This window comes from Mytilus trossulus, chromosome 10 (genome assembly GCF_036588685.1).
Source record: "Mytilus trossulus isolate FHL-02 chromosome 10, PNRI_Mtr1.1.1.hap1, whole genome shotgun sequence".
Taxonomy (NCBI): Eukaryota; Metazoa; Mollusca; class Bivalvia; order Mytilida; family Mytilidae; genus Mytilus; species Mytilus trossulus.
In genome coordinates this window covers 57,737,636-57,756,761 of record NC_086382.1, presented here as the reverse complement: position 1 = coordinate 57,756,761, position 19,126 = coordinate 57,737,636, and the positions used below count along the sequence as shown (strand labels likewise).

General features: G+C 31.0%; 1 protein-coding gene across 3 annotated transcripts in view; it reads left to right on the top strand.

Moving 5' to 3' along the window:
- The window catches only part of LOC134688241 (golgin subfamily B member 1-like), a 49,979-nt gene extending 33,395 nt beyond the window's left edge, over positions 1-16,584 (top strand). For all 3 annotated transcript variants that reach the window (XM_063548741.1, XM_063548743.1, XM_063548742.1), the window contains 8 exons: positions 1,642-2,547; positions 3,242-7,975; positions 8,387-8,533; positions 9,277-9,449; positions 9,868-10,021; positions 10,890-10,956; positions 13,379-13,433; positions 13,917-16,584. In XM_063548741.1, coding sequence (XP_063404811.1) covers positions 1,642-2,547; positions 3,242-7,975; positions 8,387-8,533; positions 9,277-9,449; positions 9,868-10,021; positions 10,890-10,956; positions 13,379-13,433; positions 13,917-14,049 — 6,369 coding nt within the window. In that variant the 3' untranslated portion in view covers positions 14,050-16,584. The remainder of the gene's footprint in view (positions 1-1,641; positions 2,548-3,241; positions 7,976-8,386; positions 8,534-9,276; positions 9,450-9,867; positions 10,022-10,889; positions 10,957-13,378; positions 13,434-13,916) is intronic.
- The last annotated feature ends 2,542 nt before the right edge of the window (positions 16,585-19,126 follow it).

Sequence of the window (19,126 nt, the reverse complement as noted above, 5' to 3'; positions counted from 1 at the left end):
TTTTAAAGTAGCTTAGTCCCACAGAGAGATGGATCTATTGGGCTAGCCTACTATTAAAGGAGGGTAGTTTACCTAACCTTACAATGACTTCATGGTTCAGCTAACCAAAGATATTACACATTAAAATTGAGAATGGAAATGGGGAATGTGTCAAAGAGACAACAACCCAACCAAATAAAAAACAACAGCAGAAGGTCACCAACAGGTCTTCAATGTAGCAAGAAATTCCTGCACCCAGAGGCGTCCTTCAGCTGGCCCCTAAACAAATATATACTAGTCCAGTGATAATGAACCCCATACTAATTTCCAAATTGTACACAAGAAACTAAAATTAAAATAATACAAGACTTACAAAGGCCAGAGGCTCCTGACTTGGGACAGGCGCAAAAATGAGGCGGGGTTAAACATGTTTGTGAGATCTCAACCCTCCCCCTATACCTCTAACCAATGTAGAAAAGTAAACGCATAACAATATGCACATTAAAATTCAGTACAAGAGAAGTCCGAGTCTGATGTCAGAAGATGTAACCAAAGAAAATAAACAAAAAGACAATAATACATAAATAACAACAGATTACTAGCAGTTAACTGACATGCCAGCTCCAGACTTCAATTAAACTGACTGAAAGATTATGATTTCATCATATGAACATCAGGCACAATCCTTCCCGTTAGGGGTTTATTATCATATCATCATAACATATATGAGAAGAACATCACCCGTGTCATGCCAACAACTGTTTTTAGAATAAATGTGTTTAGTTCTGATGCAAAGACCTTATCAGTGACTCAATATTAACGCCAAAATATGCAATCTTTAATTACTTGACAACAGTATCGTAATTATATCCCTTCTTAATAAGTCTATTCAAAGGTTTTGTAAGTTTCTGAGGTGAATACTGACACCTTTGCTTTATAAAGAATATTTCCATAAAAAATTGGATGTGAAATACCTGAACGTATTAAAAGTCTGCATGTTGAGCTATATTTATGAATAATGTCTTTATACCGATGATAAAATTTAGTAAATGTTTTGACTAGTTTGTGATATCGAAAACCCTGGTGTAATAATTTTTCAGTTATACATAAATTTCTCTCGTTAAAATCTAAAACATTGTTACATACACGAACGAATTGTACAAGTTGAGATTAATAAACACCGTACCGACTGAAATCTGCTGTAAATTGTCAACTAGGCTTTTAATTGATGTATAAAACAAATACCATTAAAGGCACTTTTAAGTTATAAGACACAATTGAACTCACAATATGATGAATACCTTCAAGGCATGAAGACATTTCTATTTCTTTGCAAGGACAGTCAAAGTCAGTTGTGCATGGACTCCCTCCGCCCAATAAAAACTTACTGCAATGATATACATAATCAAAAAGTTAAACATATATTTTGGTTGAAAATGAAACAACAAGAAAGCATGACATTTATTAAATTAATTAAAAAGAGGTAAAATTGTAACAATCACCTGCAATTGGGATGCTTAAATATATTTTAAAGGCCAAAATATTTGAACAACAAAAACTTGTATACAAATGTTGAAGATTATTTGATGGTCATGATGGCAAAAGTTTATATGTATATACATTATATATCAAATTATTTATCTGTTTGATTCTTTTTTTCAGAATGGTTTCAGTAAAAATGATAGAGAAAACCTAAAACTTGACATTACAATGTTAACCAGTCAGATTCAAGATCTAAAAGAGGAATGTGTTCTCTCTAAGCAGGAAATCGAAAATCTTCAGAGGCAGTTACTTACTCAACAGGACGAACATAAAAAGACAATTAATGAATATAGAAATGAGGTATCAGAAATAACACAAGAGAAATGCAAATATGAAAGCTTGTCAGAAAGACTGGAAATCACTGTAGAGGAACAAAGGAAAATGATAGAAACATTTAATGAAAACGCAGCTGAAAAAGATGAAACTATTCAAAAATATGAGAAAAATCTTAAAGAACTAGGTGAGCAGAGACTGAAATATGAGCAATTATCTGAAGAACTACAGCTTAGCCTTGATGAACAGAAAAAAATAGTAGAAAATTTAATTCAGGCTTCAAATGAAAAAGAAGAGAAAATCAACGAAATGCAAGGGTTAATTGATAATTTAAAGGATGTCATAACAGAGAAAGATGAAGAGTTAACAACCTTAGAAGATGCTAATCAGTCTTTATCAGAAAAGGATTCATCAATTTTAGAGTTACAAACGTCGATAGAAAAACTAAAACATACTGTCTCAGAAAAAGACCAGAAAATCATATCATTGGTTGAAAATCTTCAGGAAGAAGAGGAAACATTATCTCCCTTGGCTGATGCAAACGAATCTCTGACAGCTACAATTACGACCAGGGAGACAGAAATAAGTGAAATCAAACAGTCACTCTCAGAGAAAGAGGAAGCACTTGCAGAAATGAAGAAAGCATTTGATGATAAAGAACTTCAGTTTAAGAAAGCACTTGCTACTGCTAAGAAATTGAAGTTCCAATTACAGAAAACAATCAAAGAGAAGGAAGAAGCTGCTAAAGCTGAGGTTTGTAATATTTTGAATTATACTGAAAACTTGGTGGCTCTTTACAGCAGTTATTTAGATTATGATGGAAACAGTTGTTAAATCATATTAAACTTCAGTATAATCATGATAAAAAGAACTCTGTGACCAGAAAATATCAATTATATGTCAATCCAATTTTAAAATTTTTCTCACATGTTATAAAGAATTGCATGGGCTTGAGATGCTACTCTTCCCTCGGGAATAATGAACTTATTCAACATTGTTCTTCATTAATTTTTTCCCTGTAAAGTAAATTGTTTGACATTAAACATTTAAAAATAAAACAGTTATTTGCATATTTATGTCAGACCTAAAAACAAAACAAAAATTTAGATTACCATTATTTTCAAGTATACTTCATTTTATAATTATTTGTAATTTTTTGTTAAATTATTGGATTGTAAAAGCTTCCCCATGTTCATTTTCTAAAGATGTGTGCACAGTCAACACTTTTACAACCCTATAAAATTACTAAAAGAAGCATTCAATGATTATAACTACATTGTTTGCTGTGATCATGAAAATGAAGGTTAATTTCAGAAAAACACAAGATTGCTAGCTAATAGCCAATCAAAATAACATATTATATTGAAAAAAAGAATGTAATATATTGTAATAAATTATTCTTTTATTAAATGTAAAGAAACGTATTTAATATTATTTTCTTATTCAGGGTCATGAAGAAGAGGATAGTCAGACAAAATCAAAAGAACTTGAAAGCAAACAGGCAGAGTTATTGGAAGTCAAAGAACTCCTTGAACAGAAATCATCTGAAATAGAAACATTATCTAATCAATTATCAACAAAAGAACATCAATATGCAGAAATCAAAGAAAAGTTCAAAACATTATTTGAATCTTCAACAGTATTAGAAGAAACAAAATCAGAATTAGAAAATCAATTGTCAGAATTGTCACAAAAATATGAACAACTTTCAAATGATCATGTTGCTATAAATAGCTCTTTAGAAAAATCTCAGTTGGATGCTCAAGAGGAAAAACAGGAACTTCAAGAAAAACAATCAGAAATTGAAAAATTATCAACAAAAATTTTAGAGTTAGAAAAAATAACTGAAGAAAAAGAAAGTTATGTTAAAGAAATGGAAGAAAGAGTAGGAAATTTTGAAGAACTGATACAATCTCTTCAACAGGAAGTCAGAAAGCAGACGTCATCAGTGGAACAGCTGCAGAATGATGTTAAACAAGGGGAAATAGAAAAAGGGCAACTTGAAGAAGAAAAGCAAAGTCTTCAGAAAAATCTTGAACAAACAGCTTCAAAGATTGTAGATTTATCAAATCAGTTAGCATTCCATGAAGAAAATTTATCTCAATTTGCTCACAGTCTCAAACTGCTCACACCTCAATTACATCATATAGATTTCCAAAATCTGAATCAAGTTTCTGAAATTATAAAAGATGTTATCGGAACATCAGAACAGGAAATAAGTGTCCTAAAACAAAAACTAGAGAATAGTGAAGAGACTTTAGGTGATGAAATTGAAAAGAAAGTTGAAGACTTGCAAAGTTTTTATGAAACCAAATTAACCAATCAAATAAAAGAAAATCAGTCTCTGCAAGAGAATATCTCACAACTAGATCATCAGTATAAGGAAAGTATGAAAGATATTGAAATTAAATTAGCCAATCAAACAGAAGAAAAACAGTTACTGCAAAGTCAGTTTTCTGACCAGATAACAATGATTCAAAATACAATTGAATCTAAAGAATCTGAATTAAATGAACTGACAGCAAAAAATGAAACACTGAGGAATGAAATTTTGGAATTAACCAATCAGGTCACAGATAGTGAAAATTTAAAATCAGAGAATTTATCTTTACAAGAACAAATTGCAATTTTAGCTGAAGGAAACAGTAATCTTATGAGTGAAAAAGAAACACTTTCAAAACATATTGAAGAACTTAAACAGTCTACAGAAAATATTTCTAAAGAAAAGGACCAGTTATCACTGACTCTTGAAAAGATTTCAGAGGAAAATCTTGAACTTAAATTATGTGTTGACAGACTAACTACAGAAAAGCAAGATTTGGAGTTATCGTTTTCTGCAGTAACAGGTAACAACAAAGACTCTGAGACAGCTATGAGCGAACTTGTACAGCAATGTCAGAAACTGCAAGCAAAATTAAGTGAAGTTACAGCACAAAATGAACATTTACAAACAGAGGTTAATAGTAATAAAGAAGAACTAGATCTTAGTAGGTCAGAATTATCAACTAAAGAGAGTGCTAGAGAGGAGTTAGAGGAAAAACTATCTCAGGCAAATGAACAAATTCTTAATCTGAAAGGAGAAGTAGAAAATAAAACTGAAGCTCTTCAGAGACTACAAGAACTAGAAAGTACATGTGAAACATTAACTTTAAATTCAGCCACAGATTCTCAAGTAAAATTAGAATTAAATAGTGAACTGGATAAATCTCAACAAAAAATTCATGATTTGGAAACAGATGTTGAAAATTTAAAGCAAGGTATTGTTGAACTGACAGAGAAATGTAATATTCTTAGTCAAGAAAAAAATGAACTAGAATCTAAATATAGCATGATAAATGAAAGAAAAGAAGAAGTAACTGAGAAAATGGATAAAGATGTAGCTCATGTTACAGACATGGGATGGGGAGATACAATAGAAAAGGTAGCCATTGATCCACTTACAGAGTCAGCAACAGAATATGGTTTAGATTCTCAAGTACAGGAGGGTTGGGGTGATGCTATCGAAAAAGTACAAGTTGTGCCTCTTAGGCAAGCAGCCCCTGAAGAAAATCATGAAATTCAGGCTCTGAAAGATGAAATAAAAACATTACATGAGAAAGTGTCAGTAAATGAGACAAAATGTGAGAAGATGTTGACTAAACTTAAAGCATTCAAGGCTAAAAATCAGGCTTTACAAACTGAACTAGATCAGACTAAAGAAAAACTTGCTGAGACCACTACAAATTTGGAAAGTGGCCATGTTAATGCAGAGACATCAACCAAAGCTTTGAAAGAAGAAATAGAAAAATATGAACTGGAATTAAAAAATGTTAAAAGAGAAAAAGAGGAAGTGATACAATCTTTAGACACAGAAAAATTGAAGAATGAAAAATTGAATACACATGTGTTAGAAAATGAAACAAAATATAAAAGTCGTATCGAAGTATTGCTTCAGCAAATTGAAACGGAAAGTTCTCAATTAATAGAGTTAAAATCTCAAAATCTGAAATTATCTGATGATTGTCAAATATTAAAACAGGAGAATTCTAAATTATCAGAATCTTTGAACCAAGGATTGAAAGAAAAAGAAACACTCCATGTAGAAACTGAAATATTACGATCAGAAATTGAAATCTTGGAACGAAGTAAAAGTGAAAATGAGAGACAAGTAAGGGAAAATCAATCGTTGTGTGATGAACTCGAATCTGAGTGTAAAAGCTACAGGGAAATTGTTGCTAATCTAAAACAAACATTAAATCGAGAAAAAGAGGAACATTTTCATAAAATCAAACAAATGCAAGGTGGGGGTGGAGATGTCAATGATTTGAGAAACAAGATATCTGAATTAGAAAAAGAAAATAATCAGTTAGCTGTTTTAAAAACTAGAATCTCTGAACTTGAATCAGAACATGAACAAATAATGGAAGAAATGGACGGTCTAAGGGAAGATCTGATCAATGAAAAGAAAGACTCAAAAGAGAAAGTAGAAAACTTGAAGACTGAATTTAAAAATGCTCAAGGAGCTGATAATGTTGATGATTTGAAAAAGGAAGTTGAAAAGTTACGAACATTGTGTAAGCAACAACAAGTTGAAAGAGAAGGACTGGACTGGAAACTTCAGGAAATGTCATCACTAGAAGAAGAGATTGAAGATCTTAGGTTAGAGCTAGAAAGTACAAGGAAGGAACACAAATCTGGTATCAGTGAGGAACATTGGAAAAAAATGAAAGAGGATCTAGACCAAACTAAGGTATCACTGAAAACCAAAGAAGCAGAATTGGAAAATTTGAAACAAGGAAAAACAGCCTCTTCTTCAGATGATCATGTGACTGACCTTGAAGAACAATTGGAACTTATAAATGAAGAGCTCAATGAAGTCATGTCTGAGAATGAAAGGTTGAAATCTAACCCTTCAGCAATGAAAGAACAAATGTATGATACATTACAAAAACAATTTTCTGACCTTGCTGAGAAATACAGTACTGCAATGGAAGAGAATGAAAAACTTAAAACTGTGGAACAAGAAAAATCTAAAGATTCTGATAGACCTCAAGTGGCAGCTAATGACTCCAAGGTCACGGATTTGGAGGAGCAGCTTCAAATGATCAACGAGGAACTAAATGAATTAATGTCCGAAAATGAGAATCTAAAACAAGGTGCTGGCCCTGATAAAATGAAACTACAAATGTTTGACAAGTTACAAAGTGAGTTTGAAGAACAGAACAAGAAATTTGAAAATCTAGAGAAAGAAAATAGTAATCTTATCAAGCAAGCTGCTGAAAGCACTCAAGCTGATAACTCAGAAGTTGAAGGATTGAGAGAACAATTAGATATCATCAATGAAGAACTGAATGAATTGATGTCAGAGAATGAAAGGTTAAGGTCAAGGACAAGTCCACAAGAAATGAAGGTCAAAATGTTTGATTCACTTCAGAAAGAATTCCAAGAAATGGGAGAAAAATATTCTGAGGCTGTGAAAAATGTTGATAATTTGAAAAATGAAATTAAGGAAAAGAATTTAGAGATAAGTTCTCTCCTGAATAATTTAGATGTGAAACAAGTTGTGGAGGTTGATGAAAATATTAAACGTGAACAGGTACGAAACGTTGGAAAATCTCCAGATTCTAGTTCAAGAGAAAGTGGCATGATGAAACAAGAGAATGAAAAGTTAAAACAATTGTTAGATGAAAAAAGTGCAATGTTTGATAAATTACAAACTGATTTAAATAGTATGAATGCAGAATATAGTAAGATCATTAATGACAATTCAAATATGGCAAAGCAAATAGAAGAACTTCATCAAAGACTGTTAAAACAAGGCGAGTCTCAAAAAGATGTTTTAATCATCAAAGAAGAAAGAGACCATTTTGAAAGAGAAAAAGACAGACTGATCAAACATATTCTAGATCTTGAAAAACAAATAGAAACAAACTCTGATCAAAACGTTCAAGTGAATCAGGAATTACTAAAAGTTGAGGGAGAATTACAACAGTTAGTGTTTGATAAAAATTCCCTACAATCCCAATTAAATCTGTCCAATGAGGATGGAAAACAGACGAGTAGGTTTCAGGCAGATTATGACCAGTTACAGAAACAGTTTAATGTGGCTATGGGACAGAAGAATCAGGCACAAACAGAAAGTAACCAGTTAAACCATAGATTACAACAGAGAGAAGCCAGGTGTCAACAGCTTGCAAGACAGGTGTGTAAATTGTCAATTGCTATGTTTGTTTGTTGCTTTTTTTTTGTGGGGGAGGGGGGCGGTGGTCTTTTATTGTTTCAAATTTTCTATAAACATAAAATGTAAACTTATTGTAGTTATTAAAAATGATTGAGAGTAGGAAATGAGAAAAGCAATCAAGTTGAGATGACCAATAATAATATATCTGTCACTATTTTGCCTAGTATGACGCCCTTGATGTTTACATTGACAATGGCATGTGCGCCATAACTTTTTAATTTTTCATATCACATTACTGTGCTGAGAAAGGAAATTATCCGTCAGTAAGATCAAAGAAATTTCGTAAAATAGCAATAAATTTATATTATGAGGGAAACTTCTTGCAGCCTATTTACATGCCAGAATAAGCTATGTGCATTTCAATTTTTACAGGTGAGCCAGTTAGCAGAGGACAGAAGTCATCTGAACAAACAGCTTGGTAACTTTTCACAGGCTCTAAGGGGGCGAGAACAAGAGCTGAGTTCTCTACAAAAACAATACAGATTATTGTACCAGGCACACAATGAACTCCAGGCTAAGGTGGGTTTGCTTTTTTGTTTATTTGGTTAAAATCAAATACATTTTTACATACACAAGATATATAAACACAATAAAATGGTAACAGGGGAACATCATCATCTAAAAATGGATAATTAACAATAGGAAAATGAAAAATCATCTCTTCTATCTTAAATTTTGCTATTAAACTTTCTGTTTTCCAATTAATGATACAGATATCTTAGTATCTAAGAATGAACTGATGTTTCTGAGATGATAAGAAATAGACATATTTATATAATATGCAAGTGAGATGTGTGTACATACACATCAATGTAAAACAGTTCAAAATCTGTGTACATAAATTGAATATTATCTTGTGCTCTTAATTTCATTTCATTAGAGGAAGCCAATAATCAAATTATCAATCTATAATCAATCAATCATATTTTGTACCACTAATATTAAAGTGGGTGTTTCACTACATGGCATATTGCTTCAGTATCATGGAATTATTTGATATTTGATTTTAAATAATATAAAGTTGAGTTACTATCCAAGTGATTTTTAGATCTGCCAGAAAATAATATTTGACAAAGACAATTTCATTGAATCTCTGTATAGTCTACTCTGCATGAATTTGAGTTTAGGTGTACATTATTTTGTACTTTGTAGGACTTTCAGTGAAACTTTTTATTTGATTTATATTTCTTAAAAATAGAGATATTGTTCCAAATAATCAGTTTTGATTATGTAGAAGTAAAATCATTTCTTTTATATTTCAGTTAATTTCATTTGAAAGAAAAGCTACATCTGAGAAAATTCAAAAGGCTAATGCTATAGAACTGTCTGAGGTCAAAGTTGAAAAGTTGCCAGCTATTCAAAGCTCAATCAATGACAAACCACTTCGACAGACATCAGAAGACATGAGGATGGAAAACAAAGAATTTGAGGCCAGGTTTGTGCACGAGCTAATTTTGTTTGGTCTGTTAAGACACAATGTAGATGAGACATTAGTGTGCTGTTTTACTGTCAGCAGTTTAATCCAACTGAGTTTTATAAAGCATAAGTGCTCAAAGGTTAAGCTATGTTTGTATGTAGATATGTCTTAAGCCTTGAAAATGCTTTAAAATTTCATCCTGTTTGGTAAACAAAAATTAAGTTAAAATTGTATTTTATGCCAACTGTTAATTCCTTTCGTAACTATTCAAGGGGAGACCACTTTGATTTGCATAATTTTATTCTGCATATAAATAAATAAATGAATGTATTATCTCCCCTGATAACTTACTTGCCTAAGTTTTTGCTGTTAGAAATAGAATTTTAATTGACAAAATATTGCTATTAAAATTACCCAATGAAATATTTCATTATAGATTGGCAGACTTTGCCAGAGTGAGAACTCAATTAACAGAAACAAATGAGAGGTTGGAAAAGACATTACAAATGGAGAGAGAACAGAGACTGCAGACTGAAGAGGCTCTATCAGCTGTCCAGGCTAGGCTTAGGTGTATAGAGACGGGAGATGAGGTAAGTGAATATTCAAAGGAAATCTTTAGCATAACTTCAAAGATTATTTATAGCAAAGTTTTTGTCTTATGGTTGATAAGTCATAGTTATCAATGAAATCATTGTATCTATCAAGGGTTAATGCATCTTGTGGGTCTAGAAATACAAATTGTAACTTGTTTGTTAATAATCAAAAAGAAAATTGGTTGTAAACAATACTTACGGAAAGGTACAGTATAAAGGTGTCAGACCACCAATTAAAAATCCCTATCTGTTCAACCAAATTTTGCAATTTTCACAGCTTTCTAAATATTTTACCTTAAGTTTAATTTCAAGGAAACCAGGTATGTGCTGAATTGTACATGTATCACCTTTCTACATGCCAATTTTCAACCAATGTTTAAAGTCTTGTAACAAATTTCTGATCTTGAAAAGACAGATAAAACCAAAATAACTCTCTGTTTTCTGGAAATCTTAAATTAGTGTACTATGTAGCGCATTAATCCTTATTTTTTAATGCAAACTCATAGACAAGTGAATTTTGGCTCGAATTGGTCTAAATATATGTCTCTTTCACCAAAAGTTTCATTACTGCAAATTTATTGGTTAGTTTAAGTAAACAAGGACATCAAAAGCACTATTTTGTGTCAGAGTAGGGCTACTTTTACATACGTTCTAAATTGGAGGGAGTAATTGGTGGTCTGACACCTAAACAACATTGTTTTGAGAACTTTGTATTTAAAATGTTAGATGATTTTTCACAGATTATACATGTGCTTTATTAGAAAGTCCATAAAATTAGTGAAACCAATCTTAGATTTGTATTAAATTTATATTTAAAAGTATATATTAATGATAATTAAGTTATGTTATACTCTTTTACCAACAGTTGAAGATAGATATGGGAGAAGATGATTATGATGATGACAGAATAAGAGAAGAAAGTCCAATGTTATGTAAGTCTTATGAATTGAATTTAGCTTAAATAAAGAACCTGAATTTCTTTTTTTAACATTAATTCAAATGATGATGATTTGTGATATTCTTTTATGTGTTTGTTTTTTATTATATTATATGATCTTATATACATGTTGGTGATCTCTAATATACTGTTAGTTTAGAAATTATTGCGAGGTTAAGTTGTTAATATTTTATATGAACTAAAGTCATAAGAAACCTCAAATAAAAAAAAAATATGCATATGTTTTTTATAACTAAATGGTTAGTTTTCATTATACAACTTATGTACATATACTTTTTTCTGAGGAAAATTCTTTAATTTGTCCACATTTAGAAGAAGTTTACTTATTTTTAATAATTCCAGCAAGCAATTAGCCGACATATTTTCTGTATGCATAGTGACCCGAGCGTAACCCTCCTCGTAAAAATCCGGTGACCACAATACGCATGGATCTGTCATTGAAATAAACAAATATCTAATTATACATGTTAAACACGTGCTCAATACCCATGCTTTTTGTGATTTGTTTACTATAAGGTGACAATCAGTAAAGCTCGGCTTCAAAACATGGCATTTAATGAGCAGCCATATTTGTTAAATCATTACAAACAGATTGAAAAAAAATTGACGATTATATGATATATTTGCGAAAATAATGATAAAATCGTGCACAGAGGACTAAGTTTATGATGTATACATGCATTGGTTCAAGAATTGGACAAACATTATTTTTTACCACTCACTCTTTTCATATGACTTTAAATAGGATTTTTCTCAAAATTGTAAAAGTTAAAATTGCATTTGAGTCTTAAATGACAAAATGGCAATAATAAATGCACGCAATAGTTTTTGAATTTACAGTACTTGTCCTCTATTTATAACTTTGACCTGTATTTTATAAATTGTCATTTTGATAAGCAGTGAAATTTCGTTTAAAGTATATAAATAACAGTAAAAAGTATGGGTAACGAAGAAATTAAATAATTAACAGTGCCTGTTTATGATTCATAGCCTGACCCATTTGGTCCTTCATGGACCTTCTTCAAAGGCAAAATGATCGTTTTATAGTGGCACTCTATTCAGGGTTTTTGATAACTATTTCATTTTTCCCCACTTTAATTTTATTTCGTGCAGACTTATTGAACTCTTTGCAAACAAGCTTACTTTTAATTTTGAACTCTATTTATGTGTTATATGGAGTCTTGGTGTACATAAATCACCCAAAGGGTCAAGTGAGCTTTTCCCATCACTTGGCGTCCGGCATCCATCGTCTGTCGTCCGTCGTCTTCGTCCGTTGTTAACTTTTACAAAAATCTTCTCCTCTGGAACTACTGGGCCAAATAAAATCAAACTTGTCCACAATCATCATTGGGGTATCTAGTTTAAAAATTGTGTCCGGTGTCATGAATCCATCTCATCTGTGTCCTTTGTTGAATATTCACTTAGACCTAGGTGAGCGAGACAGGCTCTTTACAGTGGCGGATCCAGAAATTTTCATTAGTGGGGGCCCACTGACTGATCTAAGAGGGGGCCCGCTCCACTCACGCTTCAGTGATTCCCTATATAAGCAACCAATTTTTTTTCCAAAAAGGGCCCCCCCCCCCCCTAAATCCGCCTCTGCTTTAGAGCCTCTAATTATTCCTTCATCAACATTTTGATAAATAAACAATGAATTTGAATAAATAAAAAAAATACATTTATGAATTCAATAAAGGGACATTACAAAATCAATGAAACTGTCCACCTATCCCCTTTTCCAGGGTTATTGGATTGTAAATAATTATATTTATTGGATAATTTTTATTTTATAGTTCAAGGACTTTAATGATTAGGAAGTGCCAACTTTATTTTTAAAGTTGTAAACACAGCCAATTTAAATGAAACGTGAGGCCATTTGTACAAACAATTTTTTTCAGCAATACAATTAACATCTTGATATCTATCAAATGCTTGGGTTTTTTTTCCAAACAGCTGATTATTGATGTTCTGTCAAGACCACAACATGTGACAAGTTTAAGGTTAAAAGGCTGATAAAGAAAAAAATGGAGAGACTTGAAAAATGGAAGCTGTCAAACTGCTATGATTCTTTTGTAAAAAAACTTCCTCTAAAAAAAGAAGTAATTTGCCAAAATTTCATATTTTATGCCAGATACCAAATGGCAACCTCTAATGAAAACCCTGCCTTTAATTATATAGTGTCTGACAGTTATTTGTTATCCTTTACCAGACATTTATCAACGTATAAAAATAACGTATAATTATCCAATTAGGGGTCACTGTCAGACTCTATATAAGTAGAGTATGTATACACTTGTGAGCTCTGTTGAAAGTTTTCCTAGTTTGTTAGATAATATATTATTCACACTACATATTAAAAAGCCTTTTAGATTTATCTTCCCTGTTTGATTTACTTTCAGTGAGAAATGATACAACTTATTTCTGCAGAATGACAAGATGGCTGAGAATACAGAAGTATGTATTGTATTTTTGTTGTCTATTCTTAAAGATTTATGAAAACATTTTGAATTTAATTTTATAATAATATGCATGAAAATCCTTTAAGCACATATATACACATGGGACTTTGGAAGGAAGATGTAAGACTAACTGTTTTTGCCTCGTCTGCAATGAAATCCTTGTAAAGCGAAACATTGGGATGTCTTCATCATTGGTGTCTATTGTTAGGTTTTATTGCTTCAGTGTGTGGAAAAATCAAAACATGAGAATGATGAAATATCATTTGTTCTGATATTTATCAAGTTTAATGATCATTGGTTTCACAGAACTAAGTCCAATGATTACAAGCATTCAGTTTTTCAAAAAATATCTGAATTAATTTGTTTAGTAAGCAACAAATGTAAGAAACTATTAACACATTAAAAGTAGTTTGATTAAAGTTGTGTCTTTTGAATGTTCTCAAAGTTAGTAAGCTAATTGTCTCCCTTTGATTTTTAGGGAATACTACTGTGTATCTGGCCGACAGCTAACACGCTTGATGAGACAACGACCTGGAATAAGGAAAATGATATGGGTCTACTTCGTTTTCCTTCATATAATGATGTTTGCATCTGTATTTGGCTTAATATGAAACATGCATCTAGTCAAGAAGTCATCCATCAAAAATTTGTTACCTGCATAATTATTTATTATCTCTCATTGTAGATATCTATTGTTTTTGTTTTGTAAAAAAATGTTAAAACTGTATGTTAACCGGAATTGTTGAAAAATAAACATGTGTACATTTGTACATAGATTGGTTGATACCTCTTGCTACAAAAACTAAAGTGATGCAAAAGTTGTTTTTATTTCAAATTGTGATATATTGGGCAGCTTTCAAGTTTTGTTTTGTTTTTACATTTTGAGACAAAAAAAGGAAATCTTTGAATAATGTTATACATTCCAAATATAAAATTCTGTATCAGTAGATTTAGTAATTACTTACTGATTTTCAGTTTTAAATTAGAAATGAGACTATATAAGGCTCATATGTTGCTTTCTTCTGTAATAATAAAAGGTATTTGAATTGCCCAAATTGAATACATATAAATATCAAATGTTTTGTAATTGTAGGTCTATATTGATTTCAACATACATGTACATGTATTGTAAGATTTAACAAACAAAATCAGACCCTTATCACTCATACCTCATTCATGTCTGCCCTGTTTTTAACTTATTATATGTTGTTAGTTAAAGGTCTGTTTTGCATGTTATATAAGTTGATGTTAGATATTAAAATTTAAAAGCTTGCTCAAATTTGAGATCAAAATTTAAAAAAATAGTTTATTTATATATATTGGTTAACATTCCTATGAAAAGCTCTGTGATAGATTTCCCAACCTTTTCATGTTGTTTCTATATTTACTAGTAGACGACGTCATAGCTGTTGTTTTTATCAGTAATTCTGACACTTTATTTTCATAGAAAGTATTTTTGTTGGTTAGTTCAAAATAGATTGTTTACCCTAACGATGAAATAATGAATTATGTATTATGTATGTTAACAATTGACATTTCATATTTTTTTCCCTTATATTTAAAAACTTTTTATGTATATATGTATGTAAATGGTGTGAAATGCTAATGAATTTGTTTGTATGAAATGACATTTCTGTCATGAATAATCTCATTATTTTTTCTTGGGTGGTGAAATTATGAGGATATTGAATTGAGAGTAAAGAAATGATTGAAAGAAAATCTGTTTTTATCATGATTGGCATAAATTTATGTATAGTTTTAACTTTATTTAATTATAGGATAGATATTAAAAAATGTTCAACTTTTGCATTTATATAAGTTGTATCTGTTAACTCTGTATATAATCAATTAAAATTTAATTCATTTAAATCATTTAATAATTTATTATACTATGCTCATGTAAAATAAATATTGATCTAAAGTTATTTCAACAGCTTGTCTGTACAAAAACCCATTAAACTGTGTACTTAATGATCTTTAATATATCTAATCTTTATATTTATTGTATACCTAAGAATTATATTTTTCTGCTGTTGGTTTTTAAAAGATTATGTATGTTTATATAAGTTTAAGAAATATTATCATCCAAACAAGGTAATACTAAAAACTATGGAAAAAGATAAACCATGGGTTTGTTTAAATGTATGCACATGGCAATTTAAGCCAATATTTTATGGTTTTAATGACCAGCTGTTAGCTTTCAAAAAAGACATAATCTAACATTGTAGCCTTTTTATCCATCCCACAGTAAAAATCATTACTGACCTATTTTATAGTATATTTTTGGTATTGTTAGCTTTAACTTTATTCTTGTGTTCTTGACATAGGCTTGAAAGTGCATTTGTGTGAAATTGCCTGAATACATAGATTTATTGATAGATAACTGTTCTTGAAAAATAGAAATCTTGGGTTTTTTTGTGTTGTTAGATTGTTGTCTCATTTATTGTATACACCAATTGGCTTTGATTTAAATATACAAATGATAAATTCTAAGCAGATTATTTTCCTAGTTGATAATTTGTATTCAGTTTTATAGTTTCTCATGAAATCGGTTATCATAAATATTAAAATCAATGCAACAGGTAATAGTGGTAATAGAGTAAACTTGTGCTGGTTTAAAACCACTATCTTCTCATGATGATTAAAAATTGAACAACAAAATACCTCCATGACAGAAGGATATTCCTGATATTCCAGTACACATGCATGTCAGTGAGACAGAAATTCAGCAACACAAAAACGGGGGAAACCCCATTCTTGAATATGATTGGTTAGTGATATTTTTGATGGATTTTACTTGTGTGTGGCATAGCTATACTTGTGTGACATAGCTATATTTAGATGCATTAATTATCATTTTATCATTTAATCATGTTGATGTATAGGTTGTAATGACAGTGTTAGCTCTCAAATCATTTTCATAATTATTGTCTTCAAATACAGTAATTTAAAGTTTGAAGGATAAGGATAACAGTGCTACAAATAAAATACATAAATTAGTTATATTTAGTAGAAAAAAAACAGCATTGTGTATGAAACTGTGGCCATATGTAAATAATGTGTTCAAAATGTATTACAGTAGTCACAGTTTACTTAACATATCAGTGATAAACATGTGATATCAAATAAATCTTGGGGAAAAACTTCTTGTGTTTTGTTTTATCATCCCTTCTCCAATATACAGTCAAAACTGTATGTAATGGTCACCATTGGTAACAGAAAAAACTGACCTTACTAGAGAGGTGATCTTTAGTTTGAGGTTCAAAATGTCTAAGACTCTAAGTATTACTACTGTGGAGACTGGAGAAAGTAGTAGGTTCTGCCAATATGAAAAAGAAGATGTGGTATGAGTGTCAATGAGACAAATCTCCACAAGAGACCAAATGACACAGAAATTAAAAACTATAGGTCAACATATGGCCTTCAACAATAAGCAAACCCCATACTTCATAGTCAGCTGTGTTTTCTAAAATAGAGGAGACCGTTTTGGGACCTTTAATCAGGTTTGACTGTAGTGAATTTGTCTTCTATTTACATCGTGAAACTATTTGCTACTTCCATCGATTTGATTTATATTATAGCATCTTGTGAATTTGCTTCCCTTCTCAAATCCATAAGATTGGTATTTTCAGTTCTCACTGGTAAAGTAATAAATTTACTTTTCTTACTGTGCAGTATTGTATCCAATTTATTCACGATCCCCTTCTTGCATCAGTTATTTTGTCTTCAATTTGTCAACCATTCTATTCAGTTGATTTGATAAATCCCTGTTTCTATGATGCATCTTCAAAAAGAGACAAATCTATTATGGGGAAATCAATCATAAACCAAATTGACCATCAAAATAAGACTCCATTGCCCTTAGAAAAAAAAGGAACAGCCAAAAAGCAACTGTCCACAAATCACTAACAGAAAACAAAAGATTCAACAACACAAAACATATCAAAACATATCAAAATGTTATAGATGAACCCAGGCTTTTGAAGGGTCACCAGATACTGTTCCATCAGTGACATGCTGTGTTGGGTACTGTCAACATGTGATCATTTGTTTTTGATTCAATCAGCATGTTAATTTTGTTTAGCTTGTATCAAAATAGAGACTAAAGTAGTTGGTAGTTTAAATCTCAAATAAGTCAAATGATTTGCAGGGTAGGATCTACCAACCTTGAACTTTTCACACAAATCTGGAAACACGAACTTTAAAAATTATGCAGAAAAAGCTGCAGAGATTTGGATTAAATTAGTGTTGAGATCCATTTGGTGTAAAGTATATAAATTGCATTGGTGGTTATTCTTCAGCAATAGAAGTAAACAAAACATGGGTTTAAACTGCACTTTTGGCACATATTTTAAAATTTTAAAATTATTATAAAAGAAATTGGAAAGTACATTGTATAAAACTATGAGCATGCAAATATCTCTATCGGTTCAAATCCTCTGTTGACTTATTACAGATTTATTGCACCAGAATATTTATTTTTATGATTTGCAATGGTTTTGGTTTCAGGTATTTTAATTTATAAGAAATACAGAAAAACTGGATTTCAAAATAATGAGCACATCCCCAGCTTCAAATTTTGTCTTTTCATCATCTAACAACTCACAAAATTATAAGCCTGATATGTGTTATTATTTATTTTTGCCATCACTAGGCTTTCGTATTTTGACATCCGTGACTTTTCACACAAATCTTCTACCCTGATGATGCTATAGAGAAATAAACAACTGCCAATATTGCTTGTTTGGTGCTAAAGAAAGACCTAGACACCTTTTGGTATAGGGGTCAAATGTAACATGACTGATTTCTCTAATTCGCAAAAAGAAGACCAATGGAATTTAAGAACACTTTGCAAGTCATTTAACTCGAATTATCATAAAAATCATTAAAATACATGAGAACGGGCAGCATAATCATTAACAATTAAAATGAGGGAACACACTTTAGAGATATATATGCAAGAAATCTTATAGAACGCCTGGTTAGTATTATGATATTAAAACAAAATATTTCACCATGCCTTATTGTAGTAAAGCTACAGACGTACACAGGACTATTTTTATCAGTCTTAAAAATATAAATATGCCAGCATAGTAAGGATCTTATTTAATATACAGGACAAATTCGAAAATATTCCGAAAATAGCAGCAAACATGATTCATAACATCTAGCTTCAGTAACGAACCAGTTAGTATGACTTCAAACCTAAGCCAGATCAAGCTAGTACCCTTGAATATAGTCTAAGATAAAAGAGACTGACTTTATTGTGTTCAGGCATACACCATCTTACCGAATTATCAACAGAAAATCTAAAACAACCTATAAAATATTAAACAACCAAACGAATTATTGTTCAGAAAAGTACATGCATGCATCAACCCTTTCTTAACAATCCCACCACCGAGACAGAATTGTTGATAATCAGCTTCCTATTAAATACAATTATGAAAGGAGCCTCAGTGGCCGGGTGGTCCAAGTAGAAGACAGAAAAAAAAGTAGTCAAACTAATAGAAATTCCATCTTTAAAAGAGGGACGAAAGATATCCAAGGTATTGTCAAACTCATAGATTGAAAATAAACTGAAAACGTCATGGCTAAAAATAAAAAGACACACAGAAAAATAATAGTACAATTTAAAAGACACAACATAGACAATGAAGATACCCCCACCAAAACTGGGATGATATC